This window comes from Callithrix jacchus, chromosome 3 (genome assembly GCF_049354715.1).
Source record: "Callithrix jacchus isolate 240 chromosome 3, calJac240_pri, whole genome shotgun sequence".
Classification (NCBI taxonomy): Eukaryota; Metazoa; Chordata; class Mammalia; order Primates; family Cebidae; genus Callithrix; species Callithrix jacchus.
The window spans coordinates 191787349-191807607 of NC_133504.1; the positions used below are offsets into that span (position 1 = coordinate 191787349).

The 20259-nt window shown below is 58.7% G+C and overlaps 1 protein-coding gene across 10 annotated transcripts in view; it reads right to left on the minus strand.

Moving 5' to 3' along the window:
• UVSSA (UV stimulated scaffold protein A) overlaps positions 1–20259 on the minus strand; it is a 48972-nt gene that overhangs the window by 13577 nt on the left and 15136 nt on the right. For 9 of the 10 annotated variants that reach the window (XR_013533236.1, XR_013533235.1, XR_013533234.1 and 6 more), the window contains exons 8-12: positions 16586–16697; positions 5661–5805; positions 5009–5143; positions 898–1078; positions 168–276 (exon numbers count right to left, since the gene is read on the minus strand). Coding sequence is in view for 7 of the 10 variants with exons in the window: in XM_035294363.3 (XP_035150254.2) it covers positions 168–276; positions 898–1078; positions 5009–5143; positions 5661–5805; positions 16586–16697 (682 nt within the window). In the remaining 3 variants the exon portion in view is untranslated. The remainder of the gene's footprint in view (positions 1–167; positions 277–897; positions 1079–5008; positions 5144–5660; positions 5806–16585; positions 16698–20259) is intronic. The other variant, XM_078367736.1, reaches the window with a different exon arrangement.

A 20259-nucleotide genomic window follows, 5' to 3' on the forward strand; every position in this document is an offset into this window, starting at 1 on the left:
GACACTTGGGCAGCACCCCTCTGGATTCTACCAATTAGGACTGAGGGTCGTGTAAGCACTGTGGACCACGCCGGCAGAGCAGGTGCTCCGTGACTCCGCAGACATGACCCGGGCTGCCAGAGGCAGTGCCTTCCGTGGCGCCACCCCGCCCACCTGCCCAGACCTACCTGGGCGCTCCTGCTTTTGCCGCTGCTGCCGCTGCTCCCGGGCCCTCTCCTCTGGGTCGAGTGGCCGTCCCTCATCGTCTCTGGGAATGATCTTCCCGTGGAAAGGGCACTGCAGAGCAAGGGCACAATGGCTGTGAGTGGGAGGAAAGGAGGGGTTCCGCTCGCCTTGACCACTGCCCCCTTCAAGCACAAACAGCTACCAAGGCCAAAGTGTGCATAACACACCCCTCAGGGAGGGCGTCCTGAGCACCGGAGGGACACGGAGGTGGCTCTGTCCTCCCTCTAGAGCTAGGAGCTCTTGGGCAGCTGTGGAGAGTGTAGGCCTCCTTCACACCACCCTGGACATAGTGAATATCTCCCTGCACCATGCCCAGTTGCCAGGCTGGAAACTGCCCTGGCCCCCCGGCCTCTCCTCGCTTCTGAAGAGCCCAGCCCAGCACAGACCCAGGCTGTAACCATGGAGGACACCATGCATCTCAGCCCCTGGTGAGTTTGCCAAGCCACGTGCCCAGCTGTTGGGCTACAGGGCCCTGGGTCAGGAGCCTCTGGACACCATCTTCTGACAGCCACGACAAAGCAGTTCCTGCCCACCATGGACAAGCCCCTTCCATGGGCTTCCCAGTACTCACGAGCATCCCAACCCAGGGCCAGGGCAGGTGGGGCTCAGCACCCCTCCAGCTGCCACCCTGGTTCCTCCAGACCTCCCCCGGCCCTCAGGCCCTGGTCTCACCTTCAGCCGGTCTTGGCGCTCACAGAGCCGGCCATCTGGCCTCAGGGCGCGGCACCGGTGCTGCACTGGCTCGAACGTCCCCGCAAAAGTGATGTGGCGGCTGTGGAGCTCGGAGATGTCGGCGTTGACCACTTCCTCCTCCACCTCACTGGGCTTCCAGAAGCGGTGCTGGGAGTCAGACCTGCGGAGAGAACCAGAGATCCTCACCGCATCCGCAGGGACCCCAGAAGAGCGTGGCTGGGGTGATGTAGGCGTGGGGTTGGTCAAACACCACTGCAGCCCAGCCACCCCAGCACTTGGGAGAGCACCACCCAAAAGCAGAACGCAGTCACTCCCACGTGGGTCTGAATTCTGACTGCATGAACCAGCCTCGATCCATGGGCGCAACTGCCACCTGCAGGAGGGGCTCTCCCTACAGCACAAGGGTGACGGTCGCTGGGCCCTGAGGCATGACCTTGAGGGCTAACATGATGTCTACATGAGGTCATCTTTCCACCGCAGGGGCGGGGCACTGGAGACTGGGCTCCGCTGTCCTGGGTTTCCCAGGCCTCCCAGGTGTGTCCAGGCCCATGCTCTGCTGTGGTCATCAGCCTGTTTGAAGATGCTTTCCTGCGACGCCACAGGATGGGGGAGCTGGGGTGCTGGCAGTAGAGGACTCCACTCCCCACCCACCTGGATGTCCAGGCAGGGGAGAAGTGACTGAGGGGCCCTCGCACAGACCCAGATGCCCCTGTGCCACCACCAGGACTCCTTCTGGGGTACACAGCCACGCTTGGGGCCAGTTCACGCTTGGGAACTGGGGAGGACAGATGGGCGGTGCCACAGGCTCCCAGTGATGAGAGACTGCCCACTGCCTCCTGACAGGGGGCAGCCGGCTCTGCCCAAGCCTCCCAGGTTCCCAGGCTCTGTGCCCAAGGGTGCTGGAGGAGCAGAGCCAGTATCCCTGCCCTTGCCCTAGGCCAGCAGACAAGAGCACGGCCCCAGGCACGGCCCATACTAGGGAGGTGGTGGCCCTGCCCTGGGGCCACTGGACCTCACTTCTGCCTCCACCTTGGTCTGGGGAGAGGCTGGATAAGGGGGTCTCACGCTTGCTGGGGCTTTGGACAGTTAACGGGCGGGAATGCAGGCACAACTGCCTCCTGACAGGGGGACAGCCACCCGGGGCCTTGGCCCCACTACAGGGAGAGGCATCTTGGGCAGAGAACGGCAGGATGAAGAAGAGCACCTGGCCATGTGCCCCATAGCCAAGGAGGATACATGTGGCTCCAAGGGTGCCCGACTACGTAGCCAGATGCCTCCTGCCGCACCAGGAGAGGCCCTGTATGAGCAGTGACGAGTTCTGCCACCCAGAACTCCGACAGGACAAAATGCCCCGTGGGTCACAGAGGGAACACTTAGGAGCCAGCACACCACAGGCTCCACCACGTCCTACCTGTCCAGGAGCAGGGACACTCCCCTCTGCACGCCTTGGCCAAAGCCCACCAGGCTTTTTTTTTTTCCCCCTGAGATGGAGTTTTACTCGTTACCCAGGCTGGAGTGCAGTGGCGTGATCTTGGCTCACTACAACCTCAGCTTTCCAAGTTCAAGCAATTCTCCTGCCTCAGCCTCCTGAGCAGCTGGGATTACAGCAACATGCCACTACCCCTGGCTAATTTTGTATTTTTACAAATAGGGACACGGTTTCTCCACATTGGTCAGGCTGGTCTCAAACTCTCGACCTCAGTCTTCCAAAGTGCTGGGACTAAAAGCCTGAGCCACCGCGCCCAGCCCAGCCTTCTTTTCAGAGAGTACTTTGCTGTCACTCAGGCTGGAGAGTAATGGCTCCATCTCGGCTCACTGCAACCTCCACCTCCCAGGTTCAAGTGATTCTTCTGCCTCAGCCTCCCGAGTAGCTGGGACTACGTGCACACGCCACCCCGCCCAGTTATTTTTTGCATTTTTAGTAGAGACGGGGTTTTGGCTACATTGGCCAGGCTTATCTCAAAACTCCTGGCCGCAGGTGATCCACCTGCCTCGGCCTCCCACGGTGCTGGGATTCCAGGCATGAGCACCATGCCCAGCCAGGACCTGCGGCCTCCTGTGTACCAGGCCTCGAAGGGAGGGGCCTTTCCAGAGGCTGTGGGGAAAGAGTTGTTTCCAGAGCCTGGGGGAGCCAGTCCTGTCAGCCCTGTCTCCCATCACGGACTGGCTCAGCCCTGGCCTCCCAGAGCTGCACTGTCTTGACCTCCTGAATGAAAGGGGTAAGCCCAGGCTCTCTGACGTCCCCAAATGGGGCTGAGAGCTGGAGGGCAGGACTCCTCCTCTTGGTGATGGAATATGGTGTGAGCAGCCTGCTGGCTAGGGGCCAGCCAGGAGTGTGTCCCTCAATTGGCTGTGAGCACATGCGACATCCAGGAGGTGTCTCCTGCACCAGCCACATACCCCCGCCCAAACGGCTGACAGGGGCCCTTCCCCAGCCTGGGCCACTCTCGTGTGCAAGCTGCCATCAAGCTGGCCCCATACAGGTCTGTGGGCAGGTGGGGGAAATGTGAAACTGTGAGCTCGCAGCACCAGGTGGGTGGTGCTGACAGGCCACACAGGTACAGTGTGAAGCTAGGCCTGCCCAGCAGGGTCCTGGTGCCAACCAGGACTAACCGGGTCCTCACCAGGAAGCTGTTCAGGTTTCTCACCTGGCGCAACTGCCCAGGGGCTCAGGGCAACGTCCAGGGTACTGGGGCGGGGCCAGGCCAGGCAGGCATGAGGGACAGGCGTCTGCTTCTAGGTGGGAGCTTTGCCAGGCATCACCTGCCAGGCTCAAAATCCAAGCGCTGGCCTTGGGGCATCCCTGGTGGCAAAGTGTGGCAGGGACGGCTGTTTCTTCCTACCTGTCCAGCCCCTCCCTCCTTGCACTGCCCCAATATGGCCCCCACTAGGGGCAGCGTCTCTGCAGCCCCAAGGACAGGGCCCTCAGATCTTAGTCCTGCTCAGTGAGGCCAGTGTCTGCCTCTTACAGTCCTGCCTGCGTGAGTGAGCCCAGCAGAAACCTGGGAACAGAAGCAGCGGTGGACGACGCACCAGGACACACAGGCACTTGGGCCCACTGCCGGGTGTCCCAGAAGAAGCAGTGGCTGCCCTGGACACACAGGGCTCCTCAGGCTGCCCGAGGACCCTTGCATGGCTCCCTGCCCCTGCCCCCACTCTCTCTCTGGAGATTCTGAGGTCGGTGCCTCACGAAGATGAGATGCTCCCCCATCACGGTGGGCTTCCCAGCCCCGCAGACCCTGCAGCATTAGCTTGTGTGTTTACGGTGTTTGCACAAGGAGGCCAGCCCTTCAAGCTGAGGCCATCACAGGTGCTGTGGGGACGGCAATATTCCCTGCACCAAAAGCCTCTTCCTGTGTCACACTGGCCCTGGGTCTTGATGGCAAGGACTGGTGAGAGACTGGGGTACCCACCACCTCTTCCCCCTAAGGGAGATGGGCTCACTTCCCATGTATGTAGAACCGTCCTGGGGTAGGGGCTGAGGAGGCGGCACAGGCCCTGCTCCCCCGACAGCCATGCCAGTGAGGTCTGCCAGGGGCTGGAGTACTCAGGTGGCCCCTACAGGTCCAGCAGCCCAGACTTTAAAGCATGATTCCTGTGTACCCCCTTCTGCTGCAGCTCCCCAGAGAAGAGACCAGCGCAGTGGGGGGTGCCGAAGGGGAAGCGGGCAGGGAGGGCAGCTTCCTCGGGCTCCTTGCAGCCCCCACCTGAGGTGTGGGCACACAGTCACTGCAAGCAGCCCTGATACGGCAGGAAGCCCAGCCTCGGCAGCTGTGTGGTGGTGAAGCAGGACACACAGCGCAGGCCCTGGGGCCGCCTTTAGGGGAGTGGCTTCTCATCCGGCTGTTCCTGCAGAGTAACACCCAAGCTCCACGATGCCCCACCACAGCAGTGGAAAGGCTCAGAAAAGCCCTCCTGGGCTCCACAAGCCAGCTCAGCAGGGGAGGCCCACCCATATCCCTCTAGGCACCCTGAAGGTGGGCAGAGCTGGGCGGCGGGGCCAGCTTCCTCAGAACCAGGGAGGCCTGCACACTGGCAGCACCCTCCCCAGGCAGGGGCCCTGGCCAACTTCAGATGCCCAGGGACTCACTTGAGGATCTTCCCAACTGTGGGCAGCTCCTGGCCCCAGTAGTGCAGGTCCACACCGTAGGGCACCACAGGCGCCCGGGCCCGCTCTGCTGCCAGCTTCTGGGCCTCCGCTGGCTCCAGCAACACTCTGGAGGAGCTACAGGAACAGATGGGACATGCTGACAACATGTGTGCCCCAGCCACCCGCCTCTGCCTCCCCACCCCCACAGCATAGCCGGGGCCTCGGGTTCGCTCACGTGAGCAGTGGCTTCCGCCCACACAGGGCCTGGGCTTCAGAGCCACCACTAAGGTCCTGTGAGAAGCTGTGGGCCCTAGCCAACAGCGGGCCTCTGGTCTGCAGTCCTTCACCCTGATCCAAGGGTAACCTGACATCTGCCTCTCAAACCCCAGCCCTGGGGACGCCTCTCGGAGGCAGGAAGGGTGCCTGGAAGGGTATCTATTGGCTCAGCCCCACCCAGGCTCCAGCTAATGCTGGCACTGACAAGCCCAAACACGGTACCAATACTGCTCGCCCAGCCAGGGTGCACACTCCAGGCTTCCGCCAAGACAGCCAGAGAAGGCCCTTAGCAGCCTACTGGGGCTGGCCGGTGCTCCGGACAGGGGTTGTGGCAGTGCTGGGCAGGGGGCTCAGCACACAGGACATTGGGAGTCACCTGGCAGACGAGGGTTGGGGCAAGTGGTCCTGGAGCCGCCGCAGCTGAGCAGCCGCAGAGGTGGGGTCCGACGCCTCCTCGTCCCTCCTCATCCTCATCCGCAAGCCCCGTGCAGCCGGGTCCTTCTCAGGTGTCACCTCCAGCCCTGAAACAGACATATGTTGACTCCTGCACCACCCCCACAACTCACCAGGCATGTCCTGCAAGACTGAGAAGAGAGGACGCAACTACACGTTAGCACACTCCATCTTCCCACAGTCCCGAGCTGGGACCCACTATCTGACCTCGTGAGCAAGGGTGAGGCACAGAGCAGCTCAGGCCACGCTCTGCAGAACACAGCGAGTGGCAGGGGCTCTGGCAGTCCCGGCTAGAGGCCACACTGTTTACACACTGTGCTGCCTGGCTTTGCAGAAGTGCCAGCCTGAGAAGACGGACTCACCAGGCTGTCCAGGAGCTGGGCAGCAGTTAGGGCCCAGGCTGCCCCACACCCTGTACCCAAAGCCCCAGCAGCTCGGCTCTGGTGTTGAAATGCAGGCAGCCTGCAGGCCTCTCCAGTCCCCAGGCCCGAGGTGGCAGCCACTTAATCCTCAAGGAGGATGAGGCGTGCACCTCCAGACAGGGTTCCAAGCCACATGTTGCACCAAGGTAAAATCAAGATTAGTGGGGATTCCAGCCTGTGTCCTCGCAGAAATGCCTGGGGCTGAGCCACAGCTTCAGCAGGTGCCTGTGAGAACCACAGGGGCCGCTGGACCAAGGCCTGGCCCTGGCAACTCCCTCCCACTGGCTGCCAAGCAGAGGCTGAGCTCCAACAAGTATGATGCTGTCCAGAGGGCCCACCTTGCCACTAGCAAGATAAGGCTATGGCGCCGCATCTCCACCCCACAGAGATGACGGACAAGGCCAGCAGCCTCCGCAGCCCTGCATGCACCCAGAGTCCCCGAGGTGGACAAGGGCATTCTCCAACTCTGCTGGGCCCTGACCTGTCTCGCCTCCTCCTCTGCCATGGCCTGGACTTGGTTCTCAGGCTGCCCCGTGGGGCTCACCTTGACCCTGATAGCACCGTTCAGTCAGGGCAGGTGCCTGTACTCCCCAGAGGCTAAGCTGGTGTCCTGGGGCGTTGAGATGGCGGAGGGCACAGGCCACCTATGGGTTAGGACAAAGGGCATCAGCACCTCCCGAAACCTGCCGCAGCAGTAACTGCAGCCTTCCTTGAGCCCTTCCTCCCGTGGGCTGCTGCTGAGAGGGGGCTCAAGACTCCAGAGGAACTTGGACTGCAGGGAAGCCAGACTTCTGAAGAAAGAAAACAGCCTGAGCAAGGTGGAATCCACAGGCCGCCCGGGCGAGGAGGCTCACAGCCCATGCCATACTCCACAGGAACTACGGGCACCACAGAGACAGAGCGAGAGGCCAGGAAATGAGAGGGGACCGTAAAGACACCTCTACTGAAGACAAAGGGCAAGAAAAAGGAGCAGGTGCAGAAGACTTGCTGGATGGCTGAGGGTACCAGCCGCAGCACGAGTGAGACGCAGGTGACCCAGACAGTGTGAGGGCGGAAGCACGGAGGACACCGTTCAGAGTTCTGAGGGGTGAGGGGGCACGCACGTTATCAGCATCCTCGTCTCTCCTGAAACTCCAGCAGGAGAGAGAGCTGAAGAAACAATGAGCCACGTTTTCCTGGATTTAGAAGGCTCACTGAGAGTCAAAGGAGAGAGAGACGAAAACCCACAGCTTGAAACCCTGACAAGGATAGAGCCCCACAGGGTTAAAACCGAGGTCAGCTTGATTCGGATACAAAGTGTCAGTCCTGGGCGAGTCCCTGAAGGAGCTGCCTGGAGGCCATACAGGAAAACCGAATCGCATTGCAGCCCAGGACCCGCAACCTGACTGGACTGAAGATGTGCCAGGGAGGGTCCTGGCATCTGAGTCCGTGGGCTGGGGAGGCAGACCACCCTTAATCGGGTGGGCACCATCCAGTCAGCTGCCAGCAAATATAAAGCAGCAGAAAAACGTGAAAAGGAGCCAGGCCTTGCCTCCCAGCCTACACCTTTCTCCAGGACCGCCTCCCAAGTTCCTCAGCTCTGAGACAGACTGCTTCTCCTTGTTCCTCAGCTCAGAGGGCCTATTGTGGGGCCTTATGGTCGCGTAACTTAGTTGATACTTTCAAGGAAATGAAAATTCTATTGACAGCAGCATTTTCAACAGCAACCGTGAATGCAAGATCTCAGACGGTCACTTTGAAAATGCAGAAGAAGTTCAGGCTCAGAGTTTTATAGTCCACTAAACGATCATTTCTTGTGCAGGTGGAGGACGACGACCTCGTGGAGACAAGTCCTTCTGAGGTTTGCCACAGTGAGATGTGCTTTGAGAACACCCTTAGACGCCGTAATCAGAAAGAAATGCAGGGGGTGGACCAAGACGTGGGCAGTGAGCACTGAGACTCCACCAGAGGCAAGTTGGGAGGCCATGGAGGCGAGGCTGGAGGCCATGAGTGCGGGAGATGAGTGCCCTGAGACGCGGGAGGTGAGTGTCCTGAGACGCGGGAGGTGAGTTCAGAGACGGGAGGTGAGTGCCCTGAGACGCGGGAGGTGAGTGTCCTGAGACGCGGGAGGTGAGTTCAGAGACGGGAGGTGAGTGCCCTGAGACGCGGGAGGTGAGTGCCCTGAGACGCGGGAGGTGAGTGACCTGAGACGCGGGAGGTGAGTTCAGAGACGGGAGGTGAGTGCCCTGAGACGCGGGAGGTGAGTGCCCTGAGACGCGGGAGGTGAGTGTCCTGAGACGCGGGAGGTGAGTGCCCTGAGACGCGGGAGGTGAGTGTCCTGAGACGCGGGAGGTGAGTTCAGAGACGGGAGGTGAGTTCAGAGACGGGAGGTGAGTGTCCTGAGACGCGGGAGGTGAGTGTCCTGAGACGCGGGAGGTGAGTTCAGAGACGGGAGGTGAGTGCCCTGAGACGCGGGAGGTGAGTTCAGAGACAGGAGGTGAGTGTCCTGAGACGCGGGAGGTGAGTGTCCTGAGACGCGGGAGGTGAGTGTCCTGAGACGCGGGAGGTGAGTGTCCTGAGACGCGGGAGGTGAGTGCCCTGAGACGCGGGAGGTGAGTTCAGAGACGGGAGGTGAGTTCAGAGACGGGAGGTGAGTGCCCTGAGACGCGGGAGGTGAGTGTCCTGAGACGCGGGAGGTGAGTTCAGAGACGGGAGGTGAGTGCCCTGAGACGCGGGAGGTGAGTTCAGAGACGGGAGGTGAGTGCCCTGAGACGCGGGAGGTGAGTGCCCTGAGACGCGGGAGGTGAGTGCCCTGAGACGCGGGAGGTGAGTGTCCTGAGACGCGGGAGGTGAGTGCCCTGAGACGCGGGAGGTGAGTGCCCTGAGACGCGGGAGGTGAGTGTCCTGAGACGCGGGAGGTGAGTTCAGAGACGGGAGGTGAGTGTCCTGAGACGCGGGAGGTGAGTTCAGAGACGGGAGGTGAGTGCCCTGAGACGCGGGAGGTGAGTGTCCTGAGACGCGGGAGGTGAGTTCAGAGACGGGAGGTGAGTGCCCTGAGACGCGGGAGGTGAGTTCAGAGACGGGAGGTGAGTGCCCTGAGACGCGGGAGGTGAGTGCCCTGAGACGCGGGAGGTGAGTGTCCTGAGACGCGGGAGGTGAGTGCCCTGAGATGCAGGAAGTACACTGAGCACATGACTTTGTAAAGGTTACTCTTGCCTGGCCCTATCCCAAACCCAAGTGTTCATATCAACATGAATTAAGTTGGTTCTGGATGATCCTATGTGGTGGGTGGAAGGAGGCTACACGTGGGGAGAGGGTGCTAGGTGATCTGTCTTAGGCAGGAAATAGTACAGACACTGAGACGCTGTAGAGGTACCTATGCATGTAAATCCTTTCCACAACAAGAAGTCACCATCTGAAGAATAAGAACCAGCAGAACTGGCACATAAACAGTGGGAGAAAGAAGAAATAAGATGCCAACAACGGAAGCCGGTGGGAGAGAAAGTGCGACAGATGGATGGACGGACCCGCCACGGGCCGCTGGGTGTGTCTTCTGAAGCCTTCCAAACAGCCGTTAACTGCACAGACTCAAATTAACGGACGGACTCAGGAGGGGATATCTCCGGCAATATGCTATCTACACCAGACCCACTTAATACAATGCTTAGTGACTGATTGAAAATAAAAGGACAAAGAAAGATTTATGAGGAAAACAACAGCCAAAAGACAGAGGAGGCCAGAGGTGAGTCCTAGAAACCGGACTTAAAAAACAGGAGGGTCAGAGAAGGAATGCTTGAAGGTGTGATACACACAAACAGATACGTACCTTACAAATGCAGTCTCAAAACATAAGAAGCGATGCTGAGGGGCTCCAGAGAGAACTGTGTACCCATGACTGTGGGGACTTTGGCAAACCCTCTTGGGAAGTGGCCGTTAGGCAAAGAAGGAGCCATATCACGGGTGGTTTGCACAGCACAGTCAAAACTACCAACTAAGACATGCTGTGAGACTTCTTATCTGATACAGGCTGGCTCTGTGTCCCCACCCAAATCTCATCTTGTAGCTCCCATAATTCCCACATGTCGTGGGAAGGAGCAGGTCAGAGATAACTGAATCATGGGAGTGGGTCTCTCCTGTGCTGTTCTGGTGATGGAGAGTGGGTCCCACGAGATCAGATGGTCTCCCGTGCTGTTCTGGTGACGGAGAGTGGGTCCCACGAGATCCGATGGTCTCCCGTGCTGTTCTGGTGACGGAGAGCGGGTCCCACGAGATCAGATGGTCTCCCGTGCTGTTCTGGTGACGGTGAGCGGGTCCCACGAGATCCGATGGTTTCCCGTGCTGTTCTGGTGATGGAGAGCGGGTCCCACGAGATCCGATGGTCTCCCGTGCTGTTCTGGTGATGGAGAGCGGGTCTCACGAGATCCGATGGTCTCCCGTGCTGTTCTGGTGATGGAGAGCGGGTCCCACGAGATCAGATGGTCTCCCGTGCTGTTCTGGTGACGGTGAGCGGGTCCCACGAGATCAGATGGTCTCCCGTGCTGTTCTGGTGACGGAGAGCGGGTCTCACGAGATCAGATGGTCTCCCGTGCTGTTCTGGTGACGGTGAGCGGGTCCCACGAGATCCGATGGTCTCCCGTGCTGTTCTGGTGATGGAGAGCGGGTCTCACGAGATCTGATGGTCTCCCGTGCTGTTCTGGTGACGGTGAGCGGGTCCCACGAGATCCGATGGTCTCCCGTGCTGTTCTGGTGATGGAGAGCGGGTCTCACGAGATCAGATGGTCTCCCGTGCTGTTCTGGTGATGGAGAGCGGGTCCCACGAGATCCGATGGTTTCCCGTGCTGTTCTGGTGATGGAGAGCGGGTCCCACGAGATCCGATGGTTTCCCGTGCTGTTCTGGTGATGGAGAGCGGGTCCCACGAGATCCGATGGTTTCCCGTGCTGTTCTGGTGATGGAGAGCGGGTCCCACGAGATCCGATGGTCTCCCGTGCTGTTCTGGTGACGGAGAGTGGGTCTCACGAGATCTGATGGTCTCCCGTGCTGTTCTGGTGACGGTGAGCGGGTCCCACGAGATCAGATGGTCTCCCGTGCTGTTCTGGTGACGGAGAGTGGGTCTCACGAGATCAGATGGTTTCCCGTGCTGTTCTGGTGACGGTGAGTGGGTCTCACGAGATCAGATGGTCTCCCGTGCTGTTCTGGTGACGGAGAGCGGGTCTCGGGAGATCCGATGGTTGCCCTTGCTGGTCTCATGACAGTGAATGAGTCTGACGAGATCTAATGGTTTTAAGTGGGAGATTCTCTGCACAAGCCCTCTCGCTGCCTGCTGCCACCCACGTAAGATGTGACTTACTTGTTCTTGCCTTCCGCTATGATTGGGAGACCTCCCCAGCCATGTGGAACCGTTAAGTCCAGTAAACCTCTTTCTTTTGTAAATTGCCCAGTCTCAGGTATGTCTTTATCAGCAGCATAAAAATGGAATAACACAATATGCAAGAAGTCCTTCTCCAACACATACGCAGAACTGACAAAAGAAAACCAAGTCCAAAGTCAACAGGGGCCTCAGTCACCTCCCAAGAATCTGCACTGCCCAGACGGTGTCCTGAGACCACAGAACAGAGTGTCAAAAACAGAGGCCACCGGAGAGCTCAGATGCCCGGAAACTCAGGAAGGCATGGTGTATTACACACACACAGGTCCACACACACACGCGCTCTCACTGAACATGGGTGTGCTCACTGCAGTGCATGCAGGCCTTCTGTTTGTGCACACTTACTGAGCACACACACACTCGTACTTACACATTCTCAATGAATACATGTGTGCCCACTGAAGAACATTCGGACTTTCCGTATATGCAGGCTTACTGAGTGCACGCGCACACACACACACACACACACACACACACACTCATACTGACAGGCATGCTGTCACTGAATATACATGTGCTCACGGCAAGCTTTCTGAGGACACGCACGGTGCCTCCATTTACCAAGCTGCACAGCCAGGAAGAGCTGGGAGGAGAATGAGGTGACGTGAGAACTTGGGGTACTGCAAGGCTGCCTAGGGCAGGAGCTTCCCGGGAGGAAAGCTGAGGACAAAGGGCCTTGTTCAGGCCCATGACAAGTGTCCTGTAAACCAAGGAGGTGACCCACCCAACCCCATCCCTGAGTTGCAGAGGACGGAAAAAAGCTGCCTCTCTGAAAGGACTCACAGAATTCGGGCAGTCTGAAGCCACCTCTGACTAGAGCCACTGGCGCTCTGGGCAGAGGTCAGCCTGACACCACTACACAGAAACGTCACGTCCCATCTCACTATCTGCAGGGCTCGCCAGCCTGTGGCTGTGGGCCAAGTTCAGTCCCTGCCTGTTTTCATGATAGAGTGTTACTGGCACACAGTCACACCCATCATCTACGCCTGGAGACAAGGCCTCGTGTGGCCACTGAAGCCAAAGATACTACACTCTGGCCCTTCACAGAAGGTGCATGCCCCACACAGAAACTCCCCTAAGCCACGCACTGCTGCATGCCTGTGGGGCTGCTCCCGTTTCCTGGGTCTCCAGGGGCTGAAAATGGAGGGCACGAGACAGAGTCACGCAGGGTGGGTGACGGGGCCAGACCTCCAGCCCTGAGGCGTGCACCCAGGCAATGCTGAGCAGCCCCTGCTCAGCCCCAGTGCCTGATGCCACATCCCAGGTTCTGCTCCCAAAACCTTCCCAGTGCCCCTCCGTATTCCGGCAATGCACAACACAGATACAGGCTGCCCGTACACATGTGCACATGTATGCACACCCATATGCACAGGCACGCACACATGCACGCACACAGTGAGGGAGGCAAGACTGATAAGTGAACGATATGACATTTAGTTACAATCACAGCCAAAAGATCAATATGAGAATTCCTAAGAGTTACAAGAATGAAATACATTTTTCATCGATTTGTTGTTTTAAACCATTAAAAAGATGGGTAAGCGTGCTAGAGCAGGGTAAATACTCAGGGCACTGAAAACACTCCCACTCACACATCGCGTGGAAAATCAATCTCACTGACATACTTTCAAAGTAAAATCCCAAAAAGCAGACAGCTTTCCTCAGGCACCGAGAGCACGCCTCTGCAGGAAGAACCGGCACACGTCACGGCCAAGCCCGGCGCCCGCCCCACCCGCACGGCAGCTAACTTGAGTCCGGTATCTCGGCTCAAATTCACTCCCACGGCTGTTTTTAGAAAGAATTATAAAAATATCCAAATCCCCTTTTTTGTTTAAATTGACCAAGTGGCACCTATTTGCCTGAAGCACTAAAGCAGACAGTGGAGGGAAATCGATGGCAGGAAATGGAGAGGCGGGGCCCCCACCCAGGCGGGCTGCCCGGCGCTGACATTATTGATTTTACCTAGTTCAGCTGGCCTTGTAATTAAAATGTAAATTTGAGAAAGAGATTATGTCCTGACAGAAATGGCAGGATTAAGGGGAAGATAAAAGCCCCTCAGTGAAAATTCAGAGAAAGAAATGAGAAAGAAAAAGCATGGGTTTCCTCCGTGGTGTGGATTTAGACTAAATCTAACTACTTCAGATTCACCCACATTTAATTGAAAAAACAGCGACAGAATATAAACTAGTGTTATGAACTGGGCCGGCCCCTCTGCCCGCCCCCACAGCTCCTGTCCGGTCCCTGCCTCTGGCACTCCTGGGGCCCCCAGGTGTGAAGCTGAGTGGGGCCGGGGGTACCCGCTGTGCACCGCAGAAGGCAGCTCTGTCGCCTGCCCCTCCTTTGGATCCTCCAGCCCATGCCTGGGGCTGGCACAGCCGGAGCTGCACGCTCACGCCCAGGCTACCCCCAGCAGTGCTGGCGGGGATACCGGCCCAGGCCCACAGGAGCCATCGGCATGACACGTTCAAGGCTGAGGGCAGAATGTGGTCAGCCTTCCCACATCAAGAAGTGAATCCGTGGCAATAAAACTACCAGGGCCTCTGCCTGCCCTGGGTGAGGCTGTGACAGAGCCTCCAGCTTCCAAGCACCCTCACCTCCACCAGGGCACACGTGGCCTGAGAGGAAGGGGGCGGCCGACATGCTGCGGAGGAACTTGGAGTCAGCAGATGAGGGTGCTAGCAGACCTGCAGCTGCACGAGAATCAGAGGCCAGCACACCAGCTGTGCACACTTTGCTGGATCAGGACTGTCCAGTAGGGGCAGCTCGTCTCTGTTCTGCTGAGCCTGGGGCCTGAGCTGGAGACACATCTGGAGTAGACACATCTGTCCCAACCAGGGTCAGGCTGGGACAGCCCACAGGCAAGGCTTGGCTGGAACTGCCACACCCAGTGCCTACCTGTGACCCCATGAGGCTTGCTGTACCTGCTGCAGGGCTGTCAGAGCAGGCGTCCCAGCAAACCTGGCAGGGGCTGTGGCCCCCCTGGCTGGACACTATCGTCAATGGACTCAGGACCCCCGGGATCCAGGAGGGAGGGACGGCCAGGCCTGGTGACGAGTGAGCACGGTCTTCGTCTTTGGCCACAGGCTAGAGGGAGCCTCAGCTCTTCTGATGAAAGGAGACTGCTCTGCTCTTTGGGGTGGCACCACATTTGCGTTTTGCTTTTAGCCTTGCTTCAGATCATTCAGAGCCATGTCAGGTTTCAGGGAAAGTACAGATTTCTGCCTTTGAGACGTCACACACCAATCTGTCCCCGATGTGTGACTTTTGCTGAAAGGGTTCCCAAGCCATTTAACACACCTATGCAGAGGCCCAGGGCCACGAAATGCCAGGGACACTATAGGCCAAGGGCCAGTGCCAGCTCCCAGACGCCCCCAGATGATGCCCAGGAGGGGTCCAGGAGATGAGACACCCAGCAGGCCAGGTCAGGGTGGACCTGCACCTATTAGACGGCTGCCTGGGCCCTGGCTGCAGCACCTCTAGGAGGAGACACCACTGTGCTTTCACGATGCTCCCAGGCTGGGCCCACAGCCTGGTCTACCTGAGGGTGGCCGAGAGCCAGGAAGGAGACTGTGGCACCCAGCCACATGCTGAGGCATCCCCAGGTGCCTCCTGTGAGGAGGGACCCCTGCCGGAGGTGAGGAGTCAGCAGAAAGACCATTTAAGGTGGAGGCTGGTGTTGGCAGAACGGAAGTGTATGCGGTGGCGGTGGGGCAGGCCGAGTGAGAGCACAGCTGGGGCTGCAGCTCGGTGGGGGGAAAGGGTTTGAAGCTGTGAGGTCAGTGGCCAGGAGAGGCATGTAGGTCCCTCTACCTGCCTGGCTGGAACCCCTGGAGAGGCAGCATGGGACCACGGTCCAGATTGGGACAGGCCACGTGGTACCCAGGGAAAGGTCCCAGCCGGCCTCAGGTGTCTGAGGCCTTCTTCCAGACCCTCAAGCTCACACTGACCCCAAGAGCTAAGCCTTCCCAGCCAGCAGGCCCCAGTAAACAGGACCATACAAATGGAAGGTTGTTAGAAGCCTGGTTGTGCTAATTTGGCATGACACCCTTAATGGGTCATATCTTCACACACGAGTTGTCTAATCATCTAACTTCTCTTAACGAATTTACCTCTCTTCTTAGAGACGCTGATTCAAACCAACTTGCCTATTTCATACAAAAGCTAAGCGTCTTGTTTTCCTTTACGTCCCTTCAATGCAAACTCTACCGCTCGGCCTCTCGGGGAACTTCAAGGGCAGACTCACCTGGGTCCCAGCCTCCCTGGAGGGCCACAGTCCTGGGTGTGGAATGGAACGTGGCTTTGGGAGGTACCTCTGAAAAAGCTCCACCCTTGATGGTACAGGCAGGCAAGCTGCACCCCGCGCCCTCCAAGGGCTCCCTGAGAAGCACCTTGCTGCAGAGGACACAGCAGCCCTGGACCCAGACCCAAGTGTGTGGCATCACCAGTGTTGAGAACACCTGTGCTTGTGACCCCCCTAAGCAGGGAGGGGAGCCTGGAGGGCACAGGGTGGCAGCCCCCCCACCTGCCAGCCACGGCTCCTGTAGCTGCAGGAATCACACCCACAAACCTCAAATCCAAGGAGCCCACCCTTTCTGTTCCTGAGCAGGGCTGCTAATGGCACAGGGGTAGGGGTCAGGACCTGCCCTTTGTGTCCTTAGGGCAGGCCTGTGTGCTAGGGCCTCCCCACACAGGAACCAAGGGTAGGATGGTGGCCGCTGCCCCAGACCTGGGCACCTGAGTGCCTGCCTGGCAAAGGATAACCAGCAGGACCAGCAGAGAGGGAGCCCACCTCAGGGCAAGCTGCAGGGAGGGCCCCAGACCTGAGACAGAGCCAGAACACCGAAGGAAAAGCCTGCACACGACTTCTGAGTCTCGTGGCTATGATCACGTGCAGGAAAAGCACCATTTGAAACCAAAGCAGCAGTGACACAAGACCTGCCCCTGAGGGCATGGCCCCAAGGAGTCACATCCTGAGTGGGGGACCGTCCGCCCAGGCACCCCCAATGGGGCCCACTGCTCACCATACTCAGGCCGCAGGTGGTCAGGGATGCGGGGCTCATACCCCTCCTTCTCAGGCACCTCCACGAAGTCCTCATCGTCCTCGTCGTCCTCCGCATCCCCCAGGGCTTCTGTCTGTGGAACAACGCCCCCGTACAAATCAACCCCCAGACCCTGTGTATGAACACAGCTCTCAGAAGGCAGAGCCCCCGGGAGTCCTATTTGCTGTGGAGTTTTTTCTCCTGGTCAGGACTCCCGCGTCGGCCACAGCTGGACTGCATTTAAGGTCGTCTCCAAGGCTGCTCCTGCTCCCCCAGATTACATCCCCTCTGCACTGCCGTGGACTGGGGGCTGCTTAGAGTCTATATCGAAACCGCCAACCTTAACCCTCCCTGGCTGACTCCCCAGGTCGCTGTGGGAGCTGCTGTCCTTGAACGGCCCCTGGGCCTATGGAAGTCATCCTCCTGCCAGGTGGAGCAGGTGCGTCTGCTCTGAGGCAAAAGGCCAGGGCCAGCTCCCCACACAGGGTTCTCCCGTGGTGCTAGTGTGACCACAGCATGTCAGACAACAGGAAGGGACAGGTACTTCTGGAACATTCTGTCCTTGAGGACTTGTTATAAAAACCACCTCAATTTCCTTTTAACAAGGTCACTTCTCTGCCAGGGTTGCTGTGGGGGGATCCCTCACTGAATCTGAGAGCCCTCGTGTCACCCCCGCCTCCTCCTCCCATGGAGGAGCTAGAGAGCGGAAGGAAGGCTTGCTTTCTTTTTCCCCTGAGAAAAGCCAGTTCCCTGAGCGCACCCTGCCCCTTCTTGCACCCGACTCGGCGGGCAGAGGCAGGGACTCATCTCATCAAGCCAGAGAGAGACGGTGGCCCCTCCACACAGCAAGGCTGTGGCATAAGAGACCATGGCCTCAGCTGTAACGGACCCCCTCTGTTGGAAGCAGAACGCCAAGCTGCCTTGTGGCCACAACAGGGCCAAGACAAATTGGGGAGGCGCTGCCAACCTGCCGCCTGCCCTGTGATAATGTTTTTCTATTCCCAAAGGCTGGTACCGTAGTGCTGCCTTCCGTGTGCGCTGGGTAGCGAGCCCACTGCTCAGTAACACAGCCACGCGGTGGGCGCTGCCTGCTCTGCCCACATGCCTCACCTTCTCACGGGCCCCACCAAGCGCAAGACGGGGTGTGGGAGCTGGCAAGCAAACCCCAGGCCATACCATCCCTCCCTGAGAGTCCTGCCTACAGCTCACCCACCACAAACACCCCTCCATGGGGGCTGGCTCCCAGAGCCAGGCCCCCCAGGAACAGTTTATAAAGGGGAAACTCTATTGCACGGCAGGCGGCAGGTTGGCAGGCACCTCCCCAATTTCTCTTGGCTGTTATGGCCACAAGGCAGTTTTGCGTTCTGCTACCAACAGAGGGGGGTGCTGTGTGGACTCAGAACAGCAGGATGGTCCTTCCTCGCCTTCAGCTCCCTCATGCCAGGAGAAAAGCTAGCAGGGCTACTAGGGCAGCTGAAGGTCATGCCTCCAGTGTGGCCAGGGTAGAAATGCCCCCAGGTGGAGATGTCCCTAGGTGGTGGAGGTGTCGCTGGGTGGTGGGGTGGAGGTGTCCCTGGGTGAAGATATCCCTGGGTAGTGGAGGCAGAGGTGCCCCCGGGGAGAGGTGTCCCGGGGTAGTGGGGGTGGGAGTGTCCCTGGGTGAAGATGTCCCTGGGTGGTGGGGGTGGAGATGCCTCTGGGTTGGAGGTGTCGCTGGGTGGAAGTGTCCCTGGGGGTGGAGGTGCCCCCAGGGTGGAGGCGCCTACGATCCCACAGCCCCACAGCACAGCTGAGGGAAATGTCCTTGGAAGGGAGATCCCTGTCGGAGGAATACCAAGCAGGGGGACCTTTAAAGGGTTTATAAGAGGAAAGCTGGGAAATGGAATCACTCTGACACACACTGTCATTTCTAAAGAGCATTCCCAGCAGCAACTCCTCAAAGCACCCACAATCCCAGCTTTGTTTCCTGAAGGGAGGAAAGACAACTGAAGAGCCTGATCCTCAGGGCAAGAGCCCACATGTTCACCAGAAATCAAGCCCGAGTTAAGCAGGGGACCACAGCTCCACAGCCAGCCCCCACGGAGCCAGCCCCCACTGAAAGAGACCCCACGGAGTCAGCCCCCATGGAGCCAGGCCACATGAAGCCAGCCCCCACAGAGCCAGCCCCCACGGAGCCAGGCCACACGGAGCCAGCCACATGGAACCAGGCCACATGAAGCCAGCCCCCACAGAGCCAGCCCCCATGAAGCCAGCCCCCACAGAGCCAGCCCCCACGGAGCCAGGCCACACGGAGCCAGCCACATGGAGCCAGCCACATGGAGCCAGGCCACATGAAGCCAGCCCCCACAGAGCCAGCCCCCACGGAGCCAGCCCCCACAGAGCCAGCCCCCACGGAGCCAGGCCACACGGAGCCAGCCACATGGAGCCAGGCCACATGGAGCCAGCTCCCACAGAGCCAGGCCACAGAGAGCCAGCCCCCACAGAGCCAGGCCACATGCAATCAAGCCACATGGAGCCAGTCAAGACCTCATGGAGCAAGGCCACATGGAGCCAGCCCCCACGGAGCCAGGCCACATGAGGCAGGCCACACGAAGCCAGCCCCCCATGGAGCCAGGCCACACGGAACCAGCCCCCATGGAGCTAGGACACATGGAACCAGGCCACATGGAGCTAGCCCCCATGCAGCCAGGCCACACAAAGCCAGCCCCCAAGGAACAAAGCCCCACGCACCCAGCTCCCGACGGAGCCAGCCCCCCTCAGAGCCAGGCCACACGGAATCAAGCCACATGGAACCAGCCACACAAAGCCAGGCAACAGAGAACCAGGCCCTACCCAGCCAGCCTCCATGGAGCCAGGCCACAGAGAACTAGGCCACATAGAGTCAGGCCCTACAGAACCAGCAGCCTCCAAGGACTCAGGCCCCATGGAGCCAAGCCACAGGAGGCCACAGGGCCCAGGCCCTAGCACCCTGCTGGGAGGTGGCCCCAACACCAGCATGGTCAGACCAAGTGCAGTTTGTTTAGGAGCAGCCCACGGCCATGCATCTGGGAAACACAGGAGACATTAATCACTGGAAACTGTAATTTTTGTTATCAGTCTAACACTGATCAAAAGGGAAGCCTGTCTCCACCGCTGACCTGTGAAACGTCCCAATTATACTCTTTGGAAATGACGGGGCACTTAACTCCCGCGCTGAGCAAATGATGGCGATCCATCACGTCTGAATAACAACAAGCCACGGACCTGAAAATCATTTCCGTACAGAATCTGCCCAGGAATTTATGAAAGGTGGAAAGCAGCCCAAGGTTTCAGGGCATTACGGTTCTCAGCCAGTGCAGCACGTATCAAACACTAAACAGAATTTATGTGTTTTAATTTTCTAAAAGGTAGATGTGGACCGGGTGCTACAATGCATAACATATAGTGCCAGATTTTAAATATGGGGGTCATTTTCAAAAAATATTATGCTTATTGCTCGCACCCTTGAATTTCATCGGGGACTTTTATCAAATTTTCATTTCCTAAAAAATATTTAACTGCTGAGCTAACTATTAGGAACTGTAGCTTCTTTCTCCCCAACTAAAACGGTTCATTTCCGTCATTGAAGTTTGGAGCCCTGGGCTCTCCTTTGTTCTTGAATTCGCGTTGATGAGGCC